The 20,777-nt window shown below is 38.5% G+C and overlaps 1 protein-coding gene across 6 annotated transcripts in view; it reads left to right on the forward strand.

The window, feature by feature from the left end:
• Positions 1-20,777, forward strand: part of LOC127481614 (plasminogen-like) — an 87,935-nt gene that overhangs the window by 54,437 nt on the left and 12,721 nt on the right. For 2 of the 6 annotated variants that reach the window (XM_051811075.1, XM_051811074.1), the window contains exons 2-7: positions 10,952-11,087; positions 13,419-13,525; positions 17,839-17,953; positions 18,794-18,933; positions 19,528-19,648; positions 19,771-19,889. In XM_051811075.1, coding sequence (XP_051667035.1) covers positions 10,952-11,087; positions 13,419-13,525; positions 17,839-17,953; positions 18,794-18,933; positions 19,528-19,648; positions 19,771-19,889 — 738 coding nt within the window. Of the gene's footprint in view, positions 1-6; positions 153-605; positions 1,021-1,105; positions 2,028-7,550; positions 7,670-10,951; positions 11,088-13,418; positions 13,526-17,838; positions 17,954-18,793; positions 18,934-19,527; positions 19,649-19,770; positions 19,890-20,777 lie in introns of those variants that run through there. The other 4 variants (XM_051811072.1, XM_051811076.1, XM_051811073.1 and 1 more) reach the window with 4 other exon arrangements.

Consider the following 20,777-nt stretch of genomic DNA (forward strand, 5'->3'; position numbering starts at 1 on the left):
GCAAAGGAACTGGTGGTACTGGTTACTTAAAGGAAACTGGATTTCCTGTAATTGAGAATAAAATATGCAACCGCCCTGAATTTTTGAATGGTAGAGTCAAAAACAGTGAGCTCTGTGCTGGGAATATTCATGGTGGCACAGACACCTGTCAGGTAAGAAAGTCTGTAAGCATCAGAGACACTGAGACTAGCTCAGTTGGTTGGAGCATGGTGCTCATAGTGCCAAGGTTGTGCGGTTTGATCCCTGTATGGGCCATTCACTTAAGAACTGGACTCGATGATCCTTGTGAGTCCCTTTCAACTGAGAATATTTTGTGATTCTGTGGTTTAGTTGTAAGCACATTCAAATAAAATAGTGCTTTGCTTTCCGGGCTATAGAGGCCAGGCCCAGAATTATCCTTGGGATGTGACCACGCAACATGGCATCTAAGCTGAAAAAAGCACATGGATGCTGCTCTTTCCTTTCTCCCTTGTTTGCTGCCAGGAAGCGGGGCAGGCAATTTTCAGATAAGCCTGAACTACAGAGCACATGGTTACATACAGCTGCACAAGCCAGGTGTATATGAGCCAACTTGGATTGACAAATGGTCTGATTTTTTTTCTCAGATCACTTTGCTTGCCTCACTAGACTGCCTCCAGTGTCCAAGCTAGCTCAGTTAACAACCTGAGATATCTCAGTTAGCAGTAAAGGAAAAATGCAGTGGAGCCTGCCATGCAGGCCAAACATGAGCCAAAGGAACTACTAATTTCCGAGTGTCAGTACCACTGGATCATTTGGTAACAAGAGGAAGCCCTGAAGATTTCAGAAAAAAAGACGGAGAGAGGAGGTGCAGTTTAAGTGAATAAGGTCAATCAGATGCCTTTTCAGCAAATCCCCTTACTCCAAAAATAGATGTAATGCCTGGATGATGTGAAGAGATGATTTTACAGAAGTGTTCAACAACATGCATAGAGAACTTGTGTCTGGCTAGAACTCCAGTGTTTCCTTATAACTTGTGCGGCCCTCACATGTAAGAGGTACTTCTGTTTCTGTGCCTCCTGTGAGAAGGCCACCCTTGCACATGGGTCTGTCACTGAAGGAATCATCCTATTCTTTCTCTGTTTAGGAGGACAGTGGAGGACCTCTAGTCTGTCTGGACCAAGATAAATTTGTTCAACATGGAGTCACCTCTTGGGGCCTTGGCTGTGCCCAACCCATGAAACCTGGTGTTTATGTTCGAGTTTCCAATTATATTCCTTGGATTAAAAGTGTAATGGAAAGCAACTGATCCTGGCTATGGACTGCCCCCTCCTGGGAAGAAGGACGCACATCAGAAATACAAGATTCCAAGTGCAATAGTAAAGCTACAATCATTCATAAGAAAGTAAAATAAATATGATCATCCATTTTAAATTGCCATAAATTAATAGTTATTGCCAAGAAATCCAACTGACAGTGTGTTACCCTCTTTCTATATGCTCTATGGTCTGCTGTGTTTGGCAAGAGACTTACCCACCTCTGGATTACATGTCAAAAATCATGATCTTAACTGTAACTGGACACATGGATTTTAATTTTATATCAAGTTCTACAATGATGTTTTCTTCTAAGGTCATAATTTCCCAAGATGTTGTGCTTCCAACAAACAAAGAAAGGAGGAGAATTTTTATTTTATGTGAATTGTCTGAGCCTCTTACCAGTTTGACGCTACAGCCCAAAGAAGAATCTCACAGTACATGTCTTATACTCATGTGAAGTTTTATTAAATACGTTTTATTAAATACATTTTATAGCATCAAATATATGGGATGGGAAAAAAAAAAAGAAAAGAAGCAAACACATTTGGTTTGTATTTTCATATTTTTTATTGACATGGACATCTATGTGTCAGCAAAAATACAAATGTTGCATCAAAGACATAAAGCAGTGAATAAAAAATAGCCTCGTCCTAAAGTTAGTCCATAGTAAAGTCAGAGAAATAGCTGTCAATCCATGCTGCAAGTAATGACAATGCATTTAACATTCTATAAAATTGTGTTGTCCATAGTACCCATTTATTTCATTGTATAACTTTATCTGACTACATAACTGTTAGATGTACATTTTTCTTCTCTAAAAGAAAATCACGTACACATGTCTGTGGATACAAGAAATGAAAGCTTAAACCTTTAGAAATGCTTTCTAGGGAAAGCTCGACTCATACTTGCCAAAGTCAAACACTTGCTAGCTATGAACCCCTGCTCTCATCCTGCACCCCTTGCATATCAGCTAGGGAGCACTCTGCAGGCATGTGGGGACTCCTGGCTCTGCATGGGGTCCTTTCTGCATCCCCAGGGTGTGCTGAGTGTACTCGAGTAACACAGTTACTTCCTGGGGTGGGATTTGTCTTGTCCATTTTCTGCAGTGCAGAGGTCCACTACCAGGCATGTGTCATTTTTAAATTGTCTTAATTTTTTGTAGGTATGTACATACAAAAGAGATGGGTTGCATCCAAAGAGCATCCTCTTTTTTTTTTCTTTTTCTCCCCATAGCCTTAAAGGAAGATGAGAACTATAAAGCATAGTTGGTGGTAGGATGATTTTTGAAGCTTTTACATCTGAAATCTGCTCTACATCTGGAGTCTGACTCTGGGAGATGCAATCTTCTCAGGGCATTGCCTTCCTGAGTGGGAACAGCTCTGATAAAGCACACTGCACTCACCTATCTGGTCAGCAGTGTTCGCTGAGCACAAATATCCTCCTGTATATTTTCCATATATATTCACTTTGATCACTAAGCTAGCCAAGAAATCTGTACAATACTTTCCTGACAACAGAAATTCTGTGTTGCAGCTTGGTCTTTGATTTGTTAAGCTCTCAGTAGTGAACTCATGAAGGTATGGTTAATACCTTGTTAATTCTCTACCTTGTAGACAGAGAAACCAGTGGCCTTGCTGTCCTTCCCAAACTATCTAGAAATGCCTGGACATGCCTGAGTGGCTACAGAAGTGCCATTTCATAGCCTTTCCTTCTGCGAGAGTGTCAGCAGCAATAAAAATTGCCACTTACCAGTAACCACTTGCACAAACTAGACGAAGTAACCCAGCACATTTGGTGGCAGCAGCACATTTGAGCCAAATAGCACATTCACCTTTTTGTTGGTCCAAGGAACCTCTTTGGTAGCAGCAAGAACATAGCTCCTGGGTTTCTGTGGTCAGGTTGTTCATGTGCCTCTGGAGATGGCAAGGTGATCCTTTGTCTCCTGTGTACCCCACATCTCTCACTGAGCCTCTAATGCAAGATAACTGTAGCTGACAGTGTTTGGTCCCTACTTGAAAGAGGTGCCTCCCACTGGGTTAGCAGGGTCACAACAGTCATTTTAGTGTCAACCCGCGCAGCTCAGAAGAATACTGATGTGCCTCCTGAGAAGTTTGTAGGACTTTCCCATATGCATAAAGTGGTTTGAGGCACATACAAATTTAGAATAACTTTTTTTTTTAAACCAACATCCTGTACAGTGGTCTGCATAACCTGGTGCATGCACCTCTGTGCAGCTGGTTTCCCCTGGGGTTCCTCCATGCAGAAGCTCTCCCTCGGCTTCCACCACCTCATCTGTCCTCTCTCACCCACAACAGCTTAAACCCAACACAAAGGCTCATAGAGATGGGGGATTTTTTGACTTACAAAATTCCTCTGTTAGGGATAAGAGTTAGCACAGGAGCAATTACCAAATACAAGGTTCACCGGAAGCCACTACCTACTATCATTTTAGCAGTCAAAACATATAGAGAGGCTTTTTTCTGCTGTCCTTTACAAAATGAATTTTTAGCAAATAAATGCATCACATCTGATTGCTTCCCCCTGACTCTCTGAGGGTCATGCTTGCGGTGTGGGCTGGCTGGGTGCAGGGAAGGCAAGGCTGAGTTCTGCACACAGGTGCAGATATTTTTTCAGTAATGCAAAAACCCAAGTGGCTAATTCTTTAGATCTTTCCACTGCTTTCTATTGCTCACTTCCTAACTTCACTGCTTCTCATATGTCTATCTGACTTTATTTTGCTGCTTTCTTATATTTGGCAGCAGCCAGAACAAATGAACACTTCAAAGACTAAAGCTTTCACTGCTGGAAAAATACTACCTCTGTATCTTCTTACGGTCACTGTCACTTTCTTTCCTTGGACACCTTAGCGTCTATGGCCAGAAATTGCAGAGATGAGCTTATCTACGAGGTCTTCTGTCCTCTGTGTTCTTTCATGTGCAGAGCAAGGACAGGATGTATTTTTAACTTGGCTACCTTTTCCCTTTCTGAACCCCTTCCCACCTTACCTTCAGCAGCTCCTGCTGGTAGAACCCATCCACATTATCTCTCTGGGGTTATTACCCTGAAGTTCCCTCTGGCTCTGTGTACCGGGGCACTTTTGTTACTTGTTCTGGTTGTGTTTGAAAATAAAGTAAAAATACCTTCCTTATTTCCCAGCTGCCCATGGATCTATGCCATGGCATTACTCTTTGGAGCAATTGCACAAGCCCATTTAGTTCATGTTCCCCCCAGTCTTGCAGATGTGCCCTTCCTTATGAGATTTTCCCTTCCTTTGAAGATTTTCAAAGGCAACTGAATCTTGCCTTTGGTCCTCTCCTCTTAGCAAGTAAGTGATATCCAAGTGGCTGTTTTCTGACATTTTCTGATTCTGAAATTTAGACAAATTATGTTTATGTGAATTTATTCAAAGAGATGTGCCCTGTACTGATGATGTTTGCAGTTTCTTCAGGGGGGATTTTTTCTGAGCTTACAGTAAATCCAATTTCAAGGGTCAACTTCTATTTAAAAAGCCTCCTATGTTGTTTATATTTTAACCACTATGCTAACTAATGTACCCTGACTCTGAAATAAGATCTGATGAACTTCCACCTCCAGGTGGGCCTCACAGTGATCAAATAAAAGAGAACAAACACCACAAGACCAGAACTGGGGAAAGATTTAGATACTGTATGGATCTGTGAGGGAAAAGAAGAAAAAAGGAAAGGCACAAAAGGAGACAGATAAATCAACAGTTTACAAGAGATCCTTTCAAACACGATGCCTTGAGAGGTCACATCCTTGTCACAAGACAGCAGTGAGGACTACCAGTCTGTCAGATGAAAGACACCTCCTGTTTTGAACTTTTCTTATGGAAAACTTACAGAATAATATTTTTTTTATCAGGAACAATTGCTGACAATGTTCTCAAGTCTGGTTTTCCAGGATCAGATCCATTAAGAGAGAGATTAATAATATTTCTCCAAATCTGCATTGTCATCTTTGAAAGAAATGGCAATATAAGTTTTCTTTCCTTTCTTCAGAAATAAAACAGGAGCACCAACACCAGCATAGGTGCATTTTAATCAGATTCGAGGAAATAAGGTTGAGAGAAGTACCAGAACCAAGCCTAAAAGTGGCAACTGCTATAGGCTATAAGGAAGGAGTATAGGCTCTGAAGGACTATATGTAGCCCTTTAACATGAGGAAAGCTTTCAAAAGAGTTTGCTTACATAATGTGTGCAGATTTTCCAAAACTATCCTAGACATGTGTTAACAAACCTTCGGCTACCACAATTAGCTTCTTTGATTTTGAAAACCAGTAAAAAAAGCTGATCTGATTAAAATCTCTAATTCATAGCATTTGTCAATGAGTTTTACAAACTCAGTTAAGACTCAAGGCTTCTCAAACCTCTCCCATGTAGGAGAAATGGCTGCACTCACCTACTTATGCAACTTTTTTCTTAGACTTTAACGACCAGATGTGCATCATAACACAGTAACCCAACAAATATGTCAGTGGAAATGGAGGTTACAGAAGAATGGGAAAGATGCCAGAGATGCTGAGGAGGGCAGGGTTGAGCAGAAAATAAATTTTGTATTGGAATAAGGGGAAAACCACTATCTGATAATATCTGATGGGAAGGAGGCACAAGGATTGGCGAGCAGACGCTGTCTGTGGCTGTGGAGAAGACAGTGGCAAAGGTATAGAGCAGGAGAGAGGGAAACCAGGACTTAGAGGAAGAGTTGAAAACAGGGTTAAGATTGTTAAAAACATTTGAGGCTAAAACAGACTTTAATAGCTCTCAAAAACCTGCTTACTAGTGAAGCCTATTTTGTATTCTGCTTCTTCATTTTATCCTTTCCCTATGAGCAATTGTTCCTAAAACCTGATAAACCTAATCCCACATATAATTGCACTATATCTGACCCATTCTCTCTGTCACACCTCTCATGTTTCCCTGAGCTGAGTCCAGCACCCTTCAGCTCCTCTCTTGGGTCCATCTGCTTTGTTTCCCTGGACTAACATCAGTGGTATCCCAAGCCTCTACAGATATACCATGTTTTACCATTGTTTACACACTGCATTAATACAGATTCAATCACAGAAGACAACCAAATAACATGGTATTACAGTACCCTACAGGAGAAAAATAGCACAGGACCACAAGTAGGATGAGCTCTAGATTTTTCACATAATCTGTAAAATAAAAGCTAATCTGATTCTCATACTAGAATGCCTCTCTCACATATTTACTCCTGCACTTCTAATTTTATCCCAAGCCCTCAATACAATGAAATTTCTACTTAAAGCAAACAGGATGACAAGGAAGTGGATAGCCTCATTAGTTTTCAGAAGGAACTCATGATTCTGTGAACTTTTGGCCTTCAATTGCAGAAGACTGAATTGCATGAGCCAGCAGCGCCCATTCAAGTCTGCTTTCCTTGTTCAGTATTCATCCTGCTCCTGCCCCTGGTGAGTCATGAGCACATTTGACTCAATGAGTTGTTTTGAAGCAACACCAGTGAGCTAACCTGCAAGAGAAGCCAAGAAATGGTGCTGCAGTGCAACTCTTCCAAGGTAAAGGCCACTTAGGAAACATAGAGTGAGCTGATGTTGAAATCAGGATAATACACAGATGAGCAAAGTCTAACACCCTCACTGGATGAGTTTGTACATGCAGCGTGAGGTTAAATGTCTGATAAGGAAGAACACTAAATTGCTATCCAGGGCTCTTAAAGCTAATATTTAAGATTTAGAGTCAACTCTTAAACCTAAAGATTAACTAAAATGAAAATTAAGTCCTATTCCAAACAGAAATAAATAAGTCTGGGTCAGGAAGACATAGCAGAGAAGGAATTATTTAATAAACAAGTACAATTAAACTATTTTACAGAGTTACTATTATCTAGATTTTATAATCATGCTTACCCTGAGATTAAATAGAAGTTGCTCCTTATAAATCAATACAGGTATGCATGGCTGAACTTACTATTGGGACTCTAGTGTCAAGAGAAATTCAAATTTTGCCTGGACACGATTTCCCATGCTTTCCATCAACATTATTTCAGTCTTTTCTCTAGCATAGAAAGACCTAACCGTTTGAGAACAAAAAATATCCTGCAAAACAAGAAAGTGCCTTTGCATTTGATAGCATCCAGTAGAAATGATTGAATCTGATTTGGTAATCCATCCAATTCAAGGTTGTTTGAATGGCCACATCATGGGCAAGGGGGGAACAGCATGGGAGAATGATTAACTTAATCCTCCTGCCTTGTTTATTTGATGCTGCCTCACTTCAGTGCAAGTCAATAAAACTTTGTGCACTGACACGCACAACTTCCAGCACCCGCCAGCGGGGCCAAAATGAGGATTAGCAAAGCTGCCTTTCTCTTTCTGTTCTTGCTCAGCTCAGGTAAGAGTCCTTTGCCTTCTCCTTGCCTAGGTGAGACCTAAACATTTGCAAGTTCCATGTGGTGAAGGTAGGTCCCCAAATCCCTGCATCACAATTTCCCTGGATGATGACAGATTCAGGACTTGCTGGCCAGCAAAAGCTGCTGCTCAATAGAATGAGAGCTGTGGTTGTTCCCGGGTTGTATTTGTTAGAGACACCAGAAGAGCAGCAGCCTTGGTGTCTCCATTGGGAACTAGTGGCTCCCTGCAAAACTGCCCCATGGCCAGAGATGGGGGCACCCTTGGGAAGCAGCCTGTCAAAGGGCTGTACAAAGACATGGCTGTAATTGGTTTCAGCAGCCTTTTATCTTAGATTTGGGGGTTTTTCTCTTTTATTGCTAGGTACTGTGATCCTTATTCTGAGTGTTTTAAAGTTTGCTAATGCTTGTGCAAAAGAGAATCGCAAAGAAAAGGAAAAATTCCTCTACACACTGCAATTTCAGTCTTTTTCATAGCCACAATCTTAACAGGAAATTTTTCATTTCATGTGATAGGGAGGCCAAAATCTGGTCAGCATTAGTTTTTGAAGTATTTTAAGTGCAAAAAGATATTTTGTGGAAGATAGTAGAAAAAGATTTATAACACACAAGAACTGAATAGGACTCTTTGTATGTGTGTATATATATATATATATATATATTTGGGTTTCATAGATTGCAAATCTTGCAGAAATTTCAAATATAAATATTCTTTGTCCTGAAAACCTTGAACTCTAAAGAACTATAAGATTCAAAAAACACATCTTCTTTCAGGTATCCATATAACCACACTGTTGTGGTTGCAATAAAAAAATATAGTTATGAGTGTACCAATGTATATAAAAAGACTCAATAAAATAAACAAGCATTTTACATATGTAGTTATAAAATGTTTAAAAAGGTAACAGTTGGGAAAAGGTATGCGTATATTTTATCTAGAAATATTAGAGGCATAGCCCAGCATAAAACCCTCTGGCTGTTATTTAATTTTAAGAATTATCAACTTTGTTTAAATTTGAGTTTCGAAGCATTGTTTTTGCAGAACAGCCTCAGTCAAATCAAATACCCTTCTCAAATAAATAATAACTTTATATGGAGGGAGTAATAGAGAATTTAGACTTTTATGTGTAATACTATGCTTTTGATAAAGGACTTGCAAATCCTTTATCAAGTGGCAGTAAATATTTGCATTTCTGAAAAAGATAATAATACATCTTTTGGAGACTTTAAAATTTCATAGACATAGGAAAAATAATAGCAAGAACATTTATTGCACATTTATGCAGATTGCATGTTTTCCTTTTTTTTCTTAAAATATTATGCTCTTCCACATAAATATAGCAGAAAAGGGGAGAAATATTTTTATTAATCAAATCAATTATGATCCTGTCAATATTTCTAAAAGCAAATGCTGTAATAATAATGGAAATATTATTGCAAAATGTCAAAACAGAACAGAAATAGGGTTGCATGGAAACTGTACCATAATAGGAATCCTTTACTTGTTTTTCTCTTCCTTGTGGAGAGCATTGCAGCATCCCTATGATATTGTTTTAACCTAGTTTAATGCTTTCTCTCAAAACTAATTTCTTCTTAATGTTTTTGTTTTTAAATAACTAGTGGAATCAATGATTCCTCTGCTTGTCACATGAAATTTCAGTGTATTCTTTTATTTTTCAGCAGCTATCCTTTTATTCTATCCATACTGTTAAACTAACTGTCAGATCTTAGGACCAAACTCTTCCCTAGTCTACATGCGGAAAAAACCCCTCAGTAATTTCTCTGGTTTTGCAGTGGTATGAGAGGTAGCATAATTTGTCTTGTGTCTCTATTTTATCAGCTCCGGCTTGTAAGTGCAGAATGATCTTTAAGAAAACACTCAACTGCAGGCTGAGCTATCTCTCAGGTGAAGGAATTTGATACTGGGAGGCTCATGAGCCTGCTTCACTCTACAAGAATGTTACTTGGGAAAGGGAGGAGCTGTTGCCTTTCCCAGCTGGAAAGACCCAGTGGAGCCCCTGGTCACAGGCCATGGGTATGAGTGGGACAAGGAGGCCTTTTGTCCCTCCTGCTGGCATTGGGCTATGGCCGAGACAGACAGGGGTCAGAAAAAATATAGAGAAGAAAGAAGTTCTTCTCTGCAGCATGGCTGTTATGTATGAGAGGGCATTCGTGGTCTGGTTCATTCCTTGTATGCCTTTTATGCCTTTTATTCAGCAATTGCATAAAGCCAGGCACAAAAACATAGCTCAGGACTCAGATGTGCTGCAAAGACCATTGGCCATCTGTCTGTTTGGGGTTGAAACCATGCAGAACACGTAACTCCCAGAGCCAAACATTTGTCAGAAGAGTCGTTTGCTCATCTGATAAAAAAACTGTAAAAATCACAGGACTCATGCAAGTCTGTGAACCTGCAGCTGGAAATCATTAAAGTCACAGTACTGTGAACTAAGGATTCTGAACTAAGCGTTCAGACATCACATAGCTGTAACAGGGAAAGAAAATACTAAATGGAGAAATCCTTTATAAGGAGGACTGTACCTGAACATTTTTTTGAGTTTAGCATTAAACATAGCTGTACTTTTTAGTATCCTATGTATTTCACACACAGGTGTAGCCCAGAAGTTGTTAGATGAATTTATTCACAATGTCTTGTGTTAATTCATTGCAATGGAGGACAACAGCTGCTACCTTGATTATTAAGTAAATTCAATACAGGGTTACTACAAAAATTACAAACTGAACATCTGATAATACCAGTGACCAAGGAGTAGGAGCTTTGCAAGAGTAAGAGCCTTTGAAAAGAGATGACTCATAAAACTGAAGTCATTCTGAGTAGGTAGATACCAGCAACAGACACACATTGTTTCACATCTTTCTTGAGTCCCGTTTCTCCACTTTCTCCAAAGTACGTGTGGCCAATACTTTCTTTTTGCAACACCTCACTTTTTTTTGCTCCTTGGGTCGCCTTCTGTGTTCCCATCACTTTATACCCTAGGTTTGTGGTACTTGTTATGACTTTCACAATGATACAAAGTACTGTTCAAGCCACTTCTCTATTCCTCCTTACATCGGCTTTTCAGCGATGCTACCCTTTACCATACCACGAAGGCAAGATTTATCCATATTTTTTCACCATTAACCAAATTATTCCAGCAAATAAATGATGATGTTACACAACGAGGTGACAAAAAATTTAACCTGACAGTTTGAAATAAATCATGTCAGCATTAATAAGTTCACTCTTTCTCTCTTTTTCCTTTTAGTGCAAGGAAGCATCCTAGACCACTATGTGAGAACAGAGGGAGCTTGGCTGCTCAACCCAATGAAGCAAATTTACAAGGCAAATAGCGAGGAAGAATGTGCAGAGCAATGTGAAAATGAAAATAAGTTTGCTTGCAGGTAATTTCCATGGGTTCCCATATATATCTTGCATTGCAGATGACGGAGCAATCTGCCTTATTTACCACCAGTTTGAACTTTCAAGGGATTTCTTAGGAGTATGCACATTTGAGGTTTGCTGGAAAAACAAAATATGTGTACAAATAGAATGCCTGGGACATATGGATGAAGACTGCAGAAACAGAGATAGTAATAAAATTATGTTGAATTTTTATTGAAAAACTTTATGATGTCTTGTTGTACAGCTTGGCACACTGAAAACCAACTTAACATGGTTTTATCAAGGCTCTTGCACTCCTTGTGCAATGAAGAGTCATAGTTTCTCAGACATTTGGGACAGAAATAATAGCAATAATAGCACTGCTTATGTTCATTGCATTACCTATCTTGCAGATAAATCCATTATTCTGACTTTTACTAGAATTTGGATTTACATACTATGAGGAAGAAATAAACACCTAAACCTTGATGATCCTAAACTCTACTTCCAGCCAAGCTCTCTCTCTACACTTGCATTTAACCAGGCTCAGGGGGCAGGAAAGCACAAAAGGTGTTGACCAGTCTGAACCATTGGCCTTTGCTCAGGCTCCTGTCCTAGTGGAAACTATTGCTCTGAGTCTAAGGCTGTACCAAAGCCTCAGAGCCCATTAAGCTCCAGCAATATAGCCAGAAACTGGAGCAGTGAGGAGAGATTACTGGAGTGGGAGGCAGTCCTCACATATGGGGCACGGGGGGGTTCTCTTCCAATTTTCATGAGTTCTTGATTTACTGCTTCTGCAGCACACCTTTTGAACTTAGCAGACTGACTGTCTGCAGGGCTGTTTCCAGCACTTGGTTCTCCTTGGGGCTTTTATTCAAGGCAGGTATACCTGCTGACTTTTTAAATGTGCTGTATAACTTTGTGTTTTAAATCAAAAGGGAAAATGAGACTTAAAGAGCTATAATGCTGAAGGATGACAGCAGTTTGCTGGCTGTGCAAAGTACCACCCGTTCTCTTTGTTTCAGTTTCCCCTCTCTGAAAACCAGAGAGGGCAGAGCTTCAGTAGCACATGGCTCAGGAGGGTAGGGAGGAAGGCAGAGAGGGCAAGTCTATATATTTACATTATATATTTACAGTTTTCAGGGGATTGTTTTTCCTTTTGAAGCATATTCAGGCACAGTATCATTCCTTTGCTTCTGCCTTGGATCTGAGCCTACCATCACCTGACACTGGAGTAACATCATGTTATTGCCTCCGTAGTAATTAATTTTGTGAGATGTATTATAATCAAGCAAGAACAAGAGCTATCTGGCAGGAAAGAGTATGTGGGAAGAAAGGTAAGTGTTAGGCAGAGTGTTCAGACCAGACCAGCACTGCAGTGTTCTCCCAACAGCGCTTCAGAGCAATCAGTTAGGATCAATACTTCAGACTTGTTATCCCACCTCAGTAGTGGGTTGGGCCATGCTCGTTAACTCCATCCCTACTTACAGATTTAACATTACTGATAGCTGGGTTTTATTGGGGGTAACAGCCTTTGGTGTAGTTTTGATGCAGGACAACCAGCCCTACCCAGAAAACTCATGAACATGGTTGTCAGCAATAAGTCCAGATGTGATCCCTCTCCTGGGAGGAGAGGCTGTGTGAATTTGCAAGTACAGACAGACTGGGGCCATGCCAGCTGGTTGCAGGGCTACAGAATGTGCTTTGTCAGTATTTGCTTTCCTAGTATAGACCAACTCAGGGAATGCCATGCTGCTATTGCATGTTTTTGGGTTCAGAAAAGCCACCTCTAGGAATTAGTTAGCTTATCAGGAGGTTTCCTTAGATGATCCTGTAAAGGTTACACCATCTGCTCCAGTTCTGCATACTTGCAGCCAAGGCACTTGCTGAAAAGACAAATGGCTGTGTTTATGAAGTGCTTACGTTGCTTCATGTATGGTGATTCAGAACAGTTATCACAAGATAATTTAAGGTCTCGGATTGTTGTGTTTTACCTGCTCCTTGGTAACTGCTGCATACTGTATGTAGAATGTCTCACTCCTTGAATGACCACTAATTTTTTTTAAATAAAGTTAATGTGCCTTATGCATATATTCCCTTTATTCCTTGTTATAATTTGTTCTTGTAGTTCTCTTTCAACCTAAGTTTGATATGAACACTTAGGAATCAAAATCACCACTGAAAATGTGAGCTGCATTACTCAGCGATTTGAAAACCACACTTGATCTTAAATATTACTGAACTGTAGTGCTTGCTAAAATGATAACTGAATACTCAAAAAGGTGTTCAGGAAAATAAGCATGTATTCAGTTACTGTTTCTTATATTGCTCTCTCCTCTTAATTCCAACAGGGCCTTCTTATTTACCAGTAAAGACCAGCAGTGTTTAACATTGTCTGAGAACACCAAAACAGCAATGATATTCAGAAGAACGAATGCAGTTCTTTACGAAAAAAGAAGTATGTCTATGTATTTTTATATTGTTTCCCTGAGATATGCTTTTGTAGGGACTCATGTAACACTTGTGTAAATGGGGGCTAAGCCTTCACTGGGTCAGATGAAGTGTGTAGGTCAGCCCGTACCTCACACTCGGGATTTGTCGCATTGCTGGTATAACAACGGTACAGTTTTTTTTGTTTCCCCAGATTAGTGCTCCACCATCTTTCCCACTCCCTAAATCCTAGGGTTCACAAGCAGAAAAGAGCACTATTGCTTCGGGAATGCAGAAGGTGCTGGGATAATGGAAATACTTAGGAGTACCTTCTCTCCTCTTCTTTTGAACCAGCCAATAACCCATGTCTGCATCTTCTGTATCTCTGCTGACGGGACTAGGAGAAGCTACTTCTGTTGGCAATGGTTTCTGATACAGACCTTTGCCCACAGAAAAACTGATGGAAGCTACCAAATAATTTCTTTTGTATCACTACAGAAAATTCACAGTTTATTTGGATGGGACTCAAATCAACTTTGTTTTAGTTTTTAAGAAGTATTAGAGTTTTAACTGTGCTTCAGATAAAAATGATCTATTTTTATAATCTTTTCATATTGTTATATGATGTTTGTACTCTTCAGTTAATGAATTTGGTGGCATTTTTGTCCTAATCTTATTTTTATGTCATGATTAAATGACACGGTGAATTTTTGTGTTCCACTTTTAGGCATATTTTATTGATGATCATCTTTGTCATAGATGAGGGTTATTTGATAGAAATGTATTTAGTCTCTAATGCTTTCTGATAATAGGAAGTCTGTCTCTAAGAAATGGCAGCTATCCAATTTTTTATCCCCTTTTAAAAATGTATCACCTTACACCAAATGCAGAAAAAACATTGAGATTTAAGACTACTTTTTAATTACATGATCAAGCATGGAGCTCTTGCTATATGCAGGCAATAAGGAATGTGATTTAATGTAGCAGAAGTTCCATTGTGTTGTTCTTTGACGTTAGTAATACACAAGGGAGAAAAGACCTCCTTAGCGATCATTCAGATGTAAGATAATGTGGTAAATTTTGAATAGAATCAAAGTTTCTGTGTTAGGTGGATTCGTGAACATTGTCTTTGGCCATTTGCTGATTCATAACTTTAAAAAAATATTAATGCATTTGAGAATATTCAGAAATTGGAAACAATATTATCTATCAAATATTGGACTACAACAAAAAAAGGCACACAAAAAGCTAAAACAAACCAGGTTCTCAGCTGATGGAAATTATGCAGTTGTTTTGATAGACCAATTTTTAACCAAAAGTCAAGAATTACAATGACTGGAATTTAAACTGCATCTTTACTTCTCTGATGACCTTCAAAGACTTGTATGATAAGATAATGTTATGTGTATAGCACCTGAAAGAAGTTTTTAGATAGAAGTTCAGTAGCTTTAACTGGATTGCATCTTAACATACAAATGAGATCTTGTTCAGACCTTGTGGATATAAGGAAAGTAATTTTTCACAGAAAAGGAGGATAAACACTGGACCACATTGCCCAGAGAGGCTGGGGAGCCTTCAGCCTTTCTTATATTTACTGGACAAAGCTCTGAGTGATCTCATCCAGCTCAGAAGCTGGCCGTGCTTTTTATGGGGGTTTGGACCAAAGATGACAGAGAGTCTTTTTCAACCAGATATTTTCTGAAGCCTACGGCCAGCTGCATTTTTTTTTTTATATATATATATATAACTGAACAGGTAATTTAATGATTAGAAGATAACATTTTTTATTATATCCAGAAGCAGGTGGGAATTTCAACAAATGAAGTAATGCTAAGAAATCTTCTGCAGTTCCTATTGCAGAAGGAAAATGGAACTGATTAATTGTCAAGTAACAAAGTTAAAAGACTGAATAAGTAACTTATATCCAAACAATCATATTGGTTTTGCTTACTGTGAGGATCTGAACTGTGATTTTGGTTTATTTTTGAAACATCCCTTGCATTTACTGAGGCTAGAACTGGTCATGCAATATTCAGAGAGGATTTCTTACTACATTTTTTGACATAGACCTTTAGTTTCTTGAAAAACAGAACCCCACCAGTAAAAGTGTGAAAAACTGTTGTTCAATGTGACCAAAATGTCCGAAAATTCCACCCCTACCTACAGAAACCAAAATATGGACCTTGGTATCATGAACATCAACAACACAGCCTACTGTGTATGTGTCAGATGGTTTCTCTGTTGCTCATCTTTTTGTTTGCAGAGAGTCTCAAATAATTACGTGTCCATTCTAATGATAACATCCATTTAATCTATTGTTACAGAACAGAATGGAAAAGGTAGCTTTTACCTAGGCAGATCACATCACTGTCTCCTGAGGCTGCTGCTGTCCTGATGCTACAAGGAAATTCCTTTCATAGGTCCAGATGCTTTTGCAATATTATTGCTGAAACCAAGAGTATTTTTTCAGTTGAAGCAATTACTCAAGGAGACCTAGTTGCTATTTATCAATGCATTCAAAGGAAAGGATAACAATTAGCGTAAAACGGACAGTTTTAAAAGTTAATTTTTCTATGGTATGTACTATAAAAGAGAAAGTTAACTTTATCTGACTTATAGAAAAAAGAATAAAAGATGCATTGGGAATTGTTATCTACATATCTGTTTGTAAATAGTTAACCCAAGGGACATGGGTTGAGCTTGGGGATCAAAGTTAGTCATTTGTCATCAGACAGAAAAGGCCCTAAAGGTTATATAAATGGTCAAAAGTTTACACAAACAAAGAGAGTCAGTACTTGACCAATTCAATGTTCAGTAATTGAGGGGTTTAATGTTATTTTATTGCAAAATTGTTTGAGGGATCCAAAAGACTTCCAGTTAAAGTTTCTAGAGTAAACTCTCCCCTGTGCATACATTGAAATAAAAGCATGACCAAAGGTACATCTCTAAATCCAAATCTAATCTACTTACTGACCCTTGGAAAAGCTAGACTTAATTTCAAATTCAAATATTCATTCTTTTCACTTTAGACAAGACAGGTCTGTCTAAAATGGCATTATTTCTCCAGATTTCTGTTTATATGCTTGTATGTCAGCTTTGTTACAACTTTAATGCTGAGAAAAACTGTTGCAAAACTGGGTCTCCACAAGTATTTTATTTGGACACTACCTGAAGACATTGAGACAAAACAGATCACAACCTAAAAGATAGATTGCTTCATTAGGGAAATATTAAATGAGTTTCCTGCTTAGTTTTCCAACCCAGAGGATGTTGCCTAACAGTGACTGACCCTGACCTGCAGATGCAGAAGCTCTGAGGGAATATGCCAAGATCCGAATTCCTTCCTGAGTGAAAGACATGGCCTTTGCAGCTTTCTCTCCCCTTGCAGTCACCAGCTCTATGCTGGGACAGGTGATGTTCAGTCCTCCCAGGAAAATCTTAGAGGTTGGGGTTATGGTTGCTCCCACCTCCCAGGGAAAAAAATTACAATGTTAGACTCTCGGTTCTTATTTAATTTAAGGATTATTAATTTAAAACAATTTAATGTTTTAAGGCTACTAACACAGACTCCAGACTTATTCAGCACTAAAATTCCCCTTGTCTTATACAGAGACAGGATTTCATTGCTAATTCTTTCAGTTCTTATTTTTCTTTTCTTCATGAAGGTACTATTAAGTTCCAAAATATAAGACTGAAAAAGTACATATGTCTTATGCACTTTCAACCAACTATCCATTTTATACTGTACAGGAGAGAGTCCTTGTTTCAGAATTAATTCAATCTCATTCATCACATGGTGAACTTTAATGAAAAAAATGTCATCTGAATTTATATGAACTTTAAAAAAATTGCTTATTTAAACTGGTAAAGTAGTATGTGGGAATCTGTGAATCTGTTTTGTGATCTTCAGCTGAATTCAGGTGACTCTGTTTAAAGGTTTGATTTTAATTACTGTGTATAACCATAACAACATCATAGGAGGTAAGAAAAAGAGAATGTTTCTATTTTCTTATAGTGCCTATTTAAATGTTAAAAGCATATTTTATTATTTAAACCTACTATAGCATGTTTCCAAAATAACCAGGTTGTGTTACATTTATTTCTCTGGAATTCTGACATGAAAGATTTTGCTTTCCCATAAATTTTTCAGTCCCAATTAGTACAATTTAGGCATCAGATAACTAGTAGGTTTTTATAATGTGAATTATTTTTGACAGCATAAGAAAGTCAAAATATGACTAAATGTATTGAAATATATTAACATGAAAATGGGGGGGGGTTATATGCTAGAATCCAATGAACATGTCATGATACTGATTAAATAAGCACATATCATTTCAGTTTATCTTCTAGAATGCAAGGAGGGAAAAGGAGTGGATTACAGAGGAACAGAAGCCAAAACTCAGAAAGGTGTGCGATGCCAGAAGTGGGCTGATAATTCCCCACATAAACCAAAGTAAGGCCTTTTAATATCTGTTTATATATTTTTCTGAAACGTTGTTAAGCCATGCATATGTGCTAATTAGTCTTGTAAGCAATTTGTTTGGTATTAGAAATCTTCTTATAAAATATTTTTGTACCTATCTAGAATAAGATATTTCTCTAATCTGAGTTGTAACTCAGAGACCTCCAAGTGGTGCTACATGATCAATAGAGACATTGTCAGCCTTGGCAGTTGCATTTAAATTTTGTGGTCCTTACATGAGCAAAATACCAGATAGGCAAGCATGTGGTTCTGCTGAAATAAGAATTTACCATTAATCTCACCAGGACTTCTCTCTTGGCCATAGGTATAACATGTGGCAGATGGGATAGAAGTACATAATTTTACCAGTGAATCCACAATTAACATGGTAGTATTTCTTGTATTTAATGAAAAACACCTAATTGGGTTTATTTAGTAACATTCTATTCAGAATTTATAGTATTCAGACTACAGAGGACTCTCACATTCAACAAATGTCTTCTCCTTGCATCTCCCAGGGAACATGTCCCAGAGGAAACTATTCACTACATGCTACATGGTATCTTGACTGAGCAGTAATTGCTGGAAACCAAATAGTTAAAGTAAATGCAAGTATTAAAGACATGATTGGCCTTAGAGCCACTGTATTTCCTGAGGTCTATTGCTATGACACTTCTAACTCTTCAGCAATGGCACACATTAACAATTTAGAGACCTCTAAACACCAAGATCTACAAAACAGTCCTCAGATAAAGATTTAGTTTTTAGAGTTCTCAGCTGAAGAATTGGGACACTTGCCTTATTCTGTAATCCCATTTAATTCTGTTCTAGTTATACCCCTGAAAAGTATCCCAATGCAGGACTGGAAGAAAACTACTGCAGAAACCCCGATAACGACGAAAAGGGACCCTGGTGTTACACAACAGACCCTGATACCAGATTTGATTACTGTAACATCCCTGAGTGTGAAGGTCAGAGTACACATACTAACTTCTTTCCATTTTTGCAAGATGTGTTTTCAAGAATGTGAAGTTACTCAGATACTTTTAGTTTTAATTGAATATTTGTTCCAAACTTGAGTTTAGTTCAAACTGAAACTTTCCAAAGACATTTTTGACACCAAGAAGGAAGATATCAAAAGACTCTCAAAATAGCTATTCAAAATCTTTTTTTTCCCTAGATAAAAAAATGGTATATGAGTGTATTCACATATCATAGTCTTAGAATTCAACCACATGACAGTTGCTAGTGCAAAACTCAACAAAACATGACAGTAGCAAGGCATAGATTTTAAAATACCACTTAGTAGTTTAAATTCAGCTCTTTTAAAAACTATAGTCTATTATGTTGACTTTTTTTAAATGAAGAAGTATAAATGTAATCAACTAGCTAAAGGCATTTTACCAAGGAAAATAAGCTTTTAATTTTCAAAAAAAAAGACTGTTCTTCAGCTTTGTGCTCTGCTCAGGCTCTTGAGCTTCATGTCAGATGAGTATGACTGTTTATGGACCAATTCCTCCAGGGCTTTCTGTTTCTCTTGCTCTCATTCTGCATTGTTCCTACAGTAGAGTGCATGCACTGCAGTGGAGAAAACTATCATGGAGTAGTTTCAACAACAGAGTCTGGGCTTGAGTGCCAGCGCTGGGACTCCCAGAAACCTCACTCTCATGGATACCTCCCAGAAAAGTGAGTCTGATTCTGTGATGGTCTATTTATTGTTCATAGTGGTCTGAAGACCACCCTGAACCTGACAGAATAATTGTTACAGCCATTAGTGACATATCTTAAAACTTATTTTTCCTGTTCAGTTTTCCAGAGAAGGATCTAAAGATGAATTATTGCCGTAATCCCGATGGTGAACCTCGACCCTGGTGTTTCACTACCAGCCCAACTAAACGCTGGGAATATTGTGACATTCCTCGTTGCAGTGAGTCTGACTTCTAGACTTCTAGATACAATTACATCTAGATACAAAGAAATCTAGACAGCTTTGAATCAGGGTGGTGCAAGGACCTAGAACAAACAGAAGAGGCTCAAAGATAAAGGAAAGAATAAAAGACTGCTGAATTTTCTCAGCAGTGAATTCTTTCAGTGAATTAATCACCTTGAAATGAACCTTTGATAGCTCTTTTGAGGCTAGACTTTTTTGTCACAGGTATTTCTAATGGTTTTGCATGGTCACATTTCCCTTCCTTGATGTGTTTTTCCATGACCAGGCATTTCAGCAGTTCTGGTGTTTCTTCTTGGTATTCCTCTTTTCAACAGCTTCACTCTTCCTGAAAATCCTTTGGCTTCTGTTTTGCTCTTCCAAATCAATTCTCCACCTTTTCAGTTCTCTTTTTCTCTAAAGGCCTGTGGCTTGCCATGATACTTTTCCTTGGGACTTCTCACCAGACCTCATCCTTTCTGTCTCTCACTACTTAAGAGTACTTCTCTTTTACATCTGTACCTACATCTGTATGTATCACTGATGGGCCTGCCCCTTTCACCCCAGTTTTCTTCACAGTATTACCACTTGCTTACTTTCCAGCTGTGTTCTGATGGGGCTGCTGGCACTTTTATATCCTGGCTTTTGTATCCTGTAATGTATCTGGCTCTGTAATGTATCTCCTGTAAAGGGGCAGATGCAAATGGTCTTCTGGTCACTGGACTGCTTGTGAAGAAGTTAAATGGGAGAATGAAAAGTTAGGAAATATATCTTTAGATCTTTTCTCTGCCTTTTGGGCTTTTCAAATATTGTGATATTTAAACTTGCAAAGAAAGCTAAAAAGCCCATGTAATTATAAAGTTCAAAGTGTTTTGGTTAGTTGCTTTG

The sequence above is a fragment of the Manacus candei genome, unplaced genomic scaffold (genome assembly GCF_025592945.1).
Source record: "Manacus candei isolate 608988 ecotype Guabito, Panama unplaced genomic scaffold, ASM2559294v1 h1tg000081l, whole genome shotgun sequence".
NCBI classification, from domain to species: Eukaryota; Metazoa; Chordata; class Aves; order Passeriformes; family Pipridae; genus Manacus; species Manacus candei.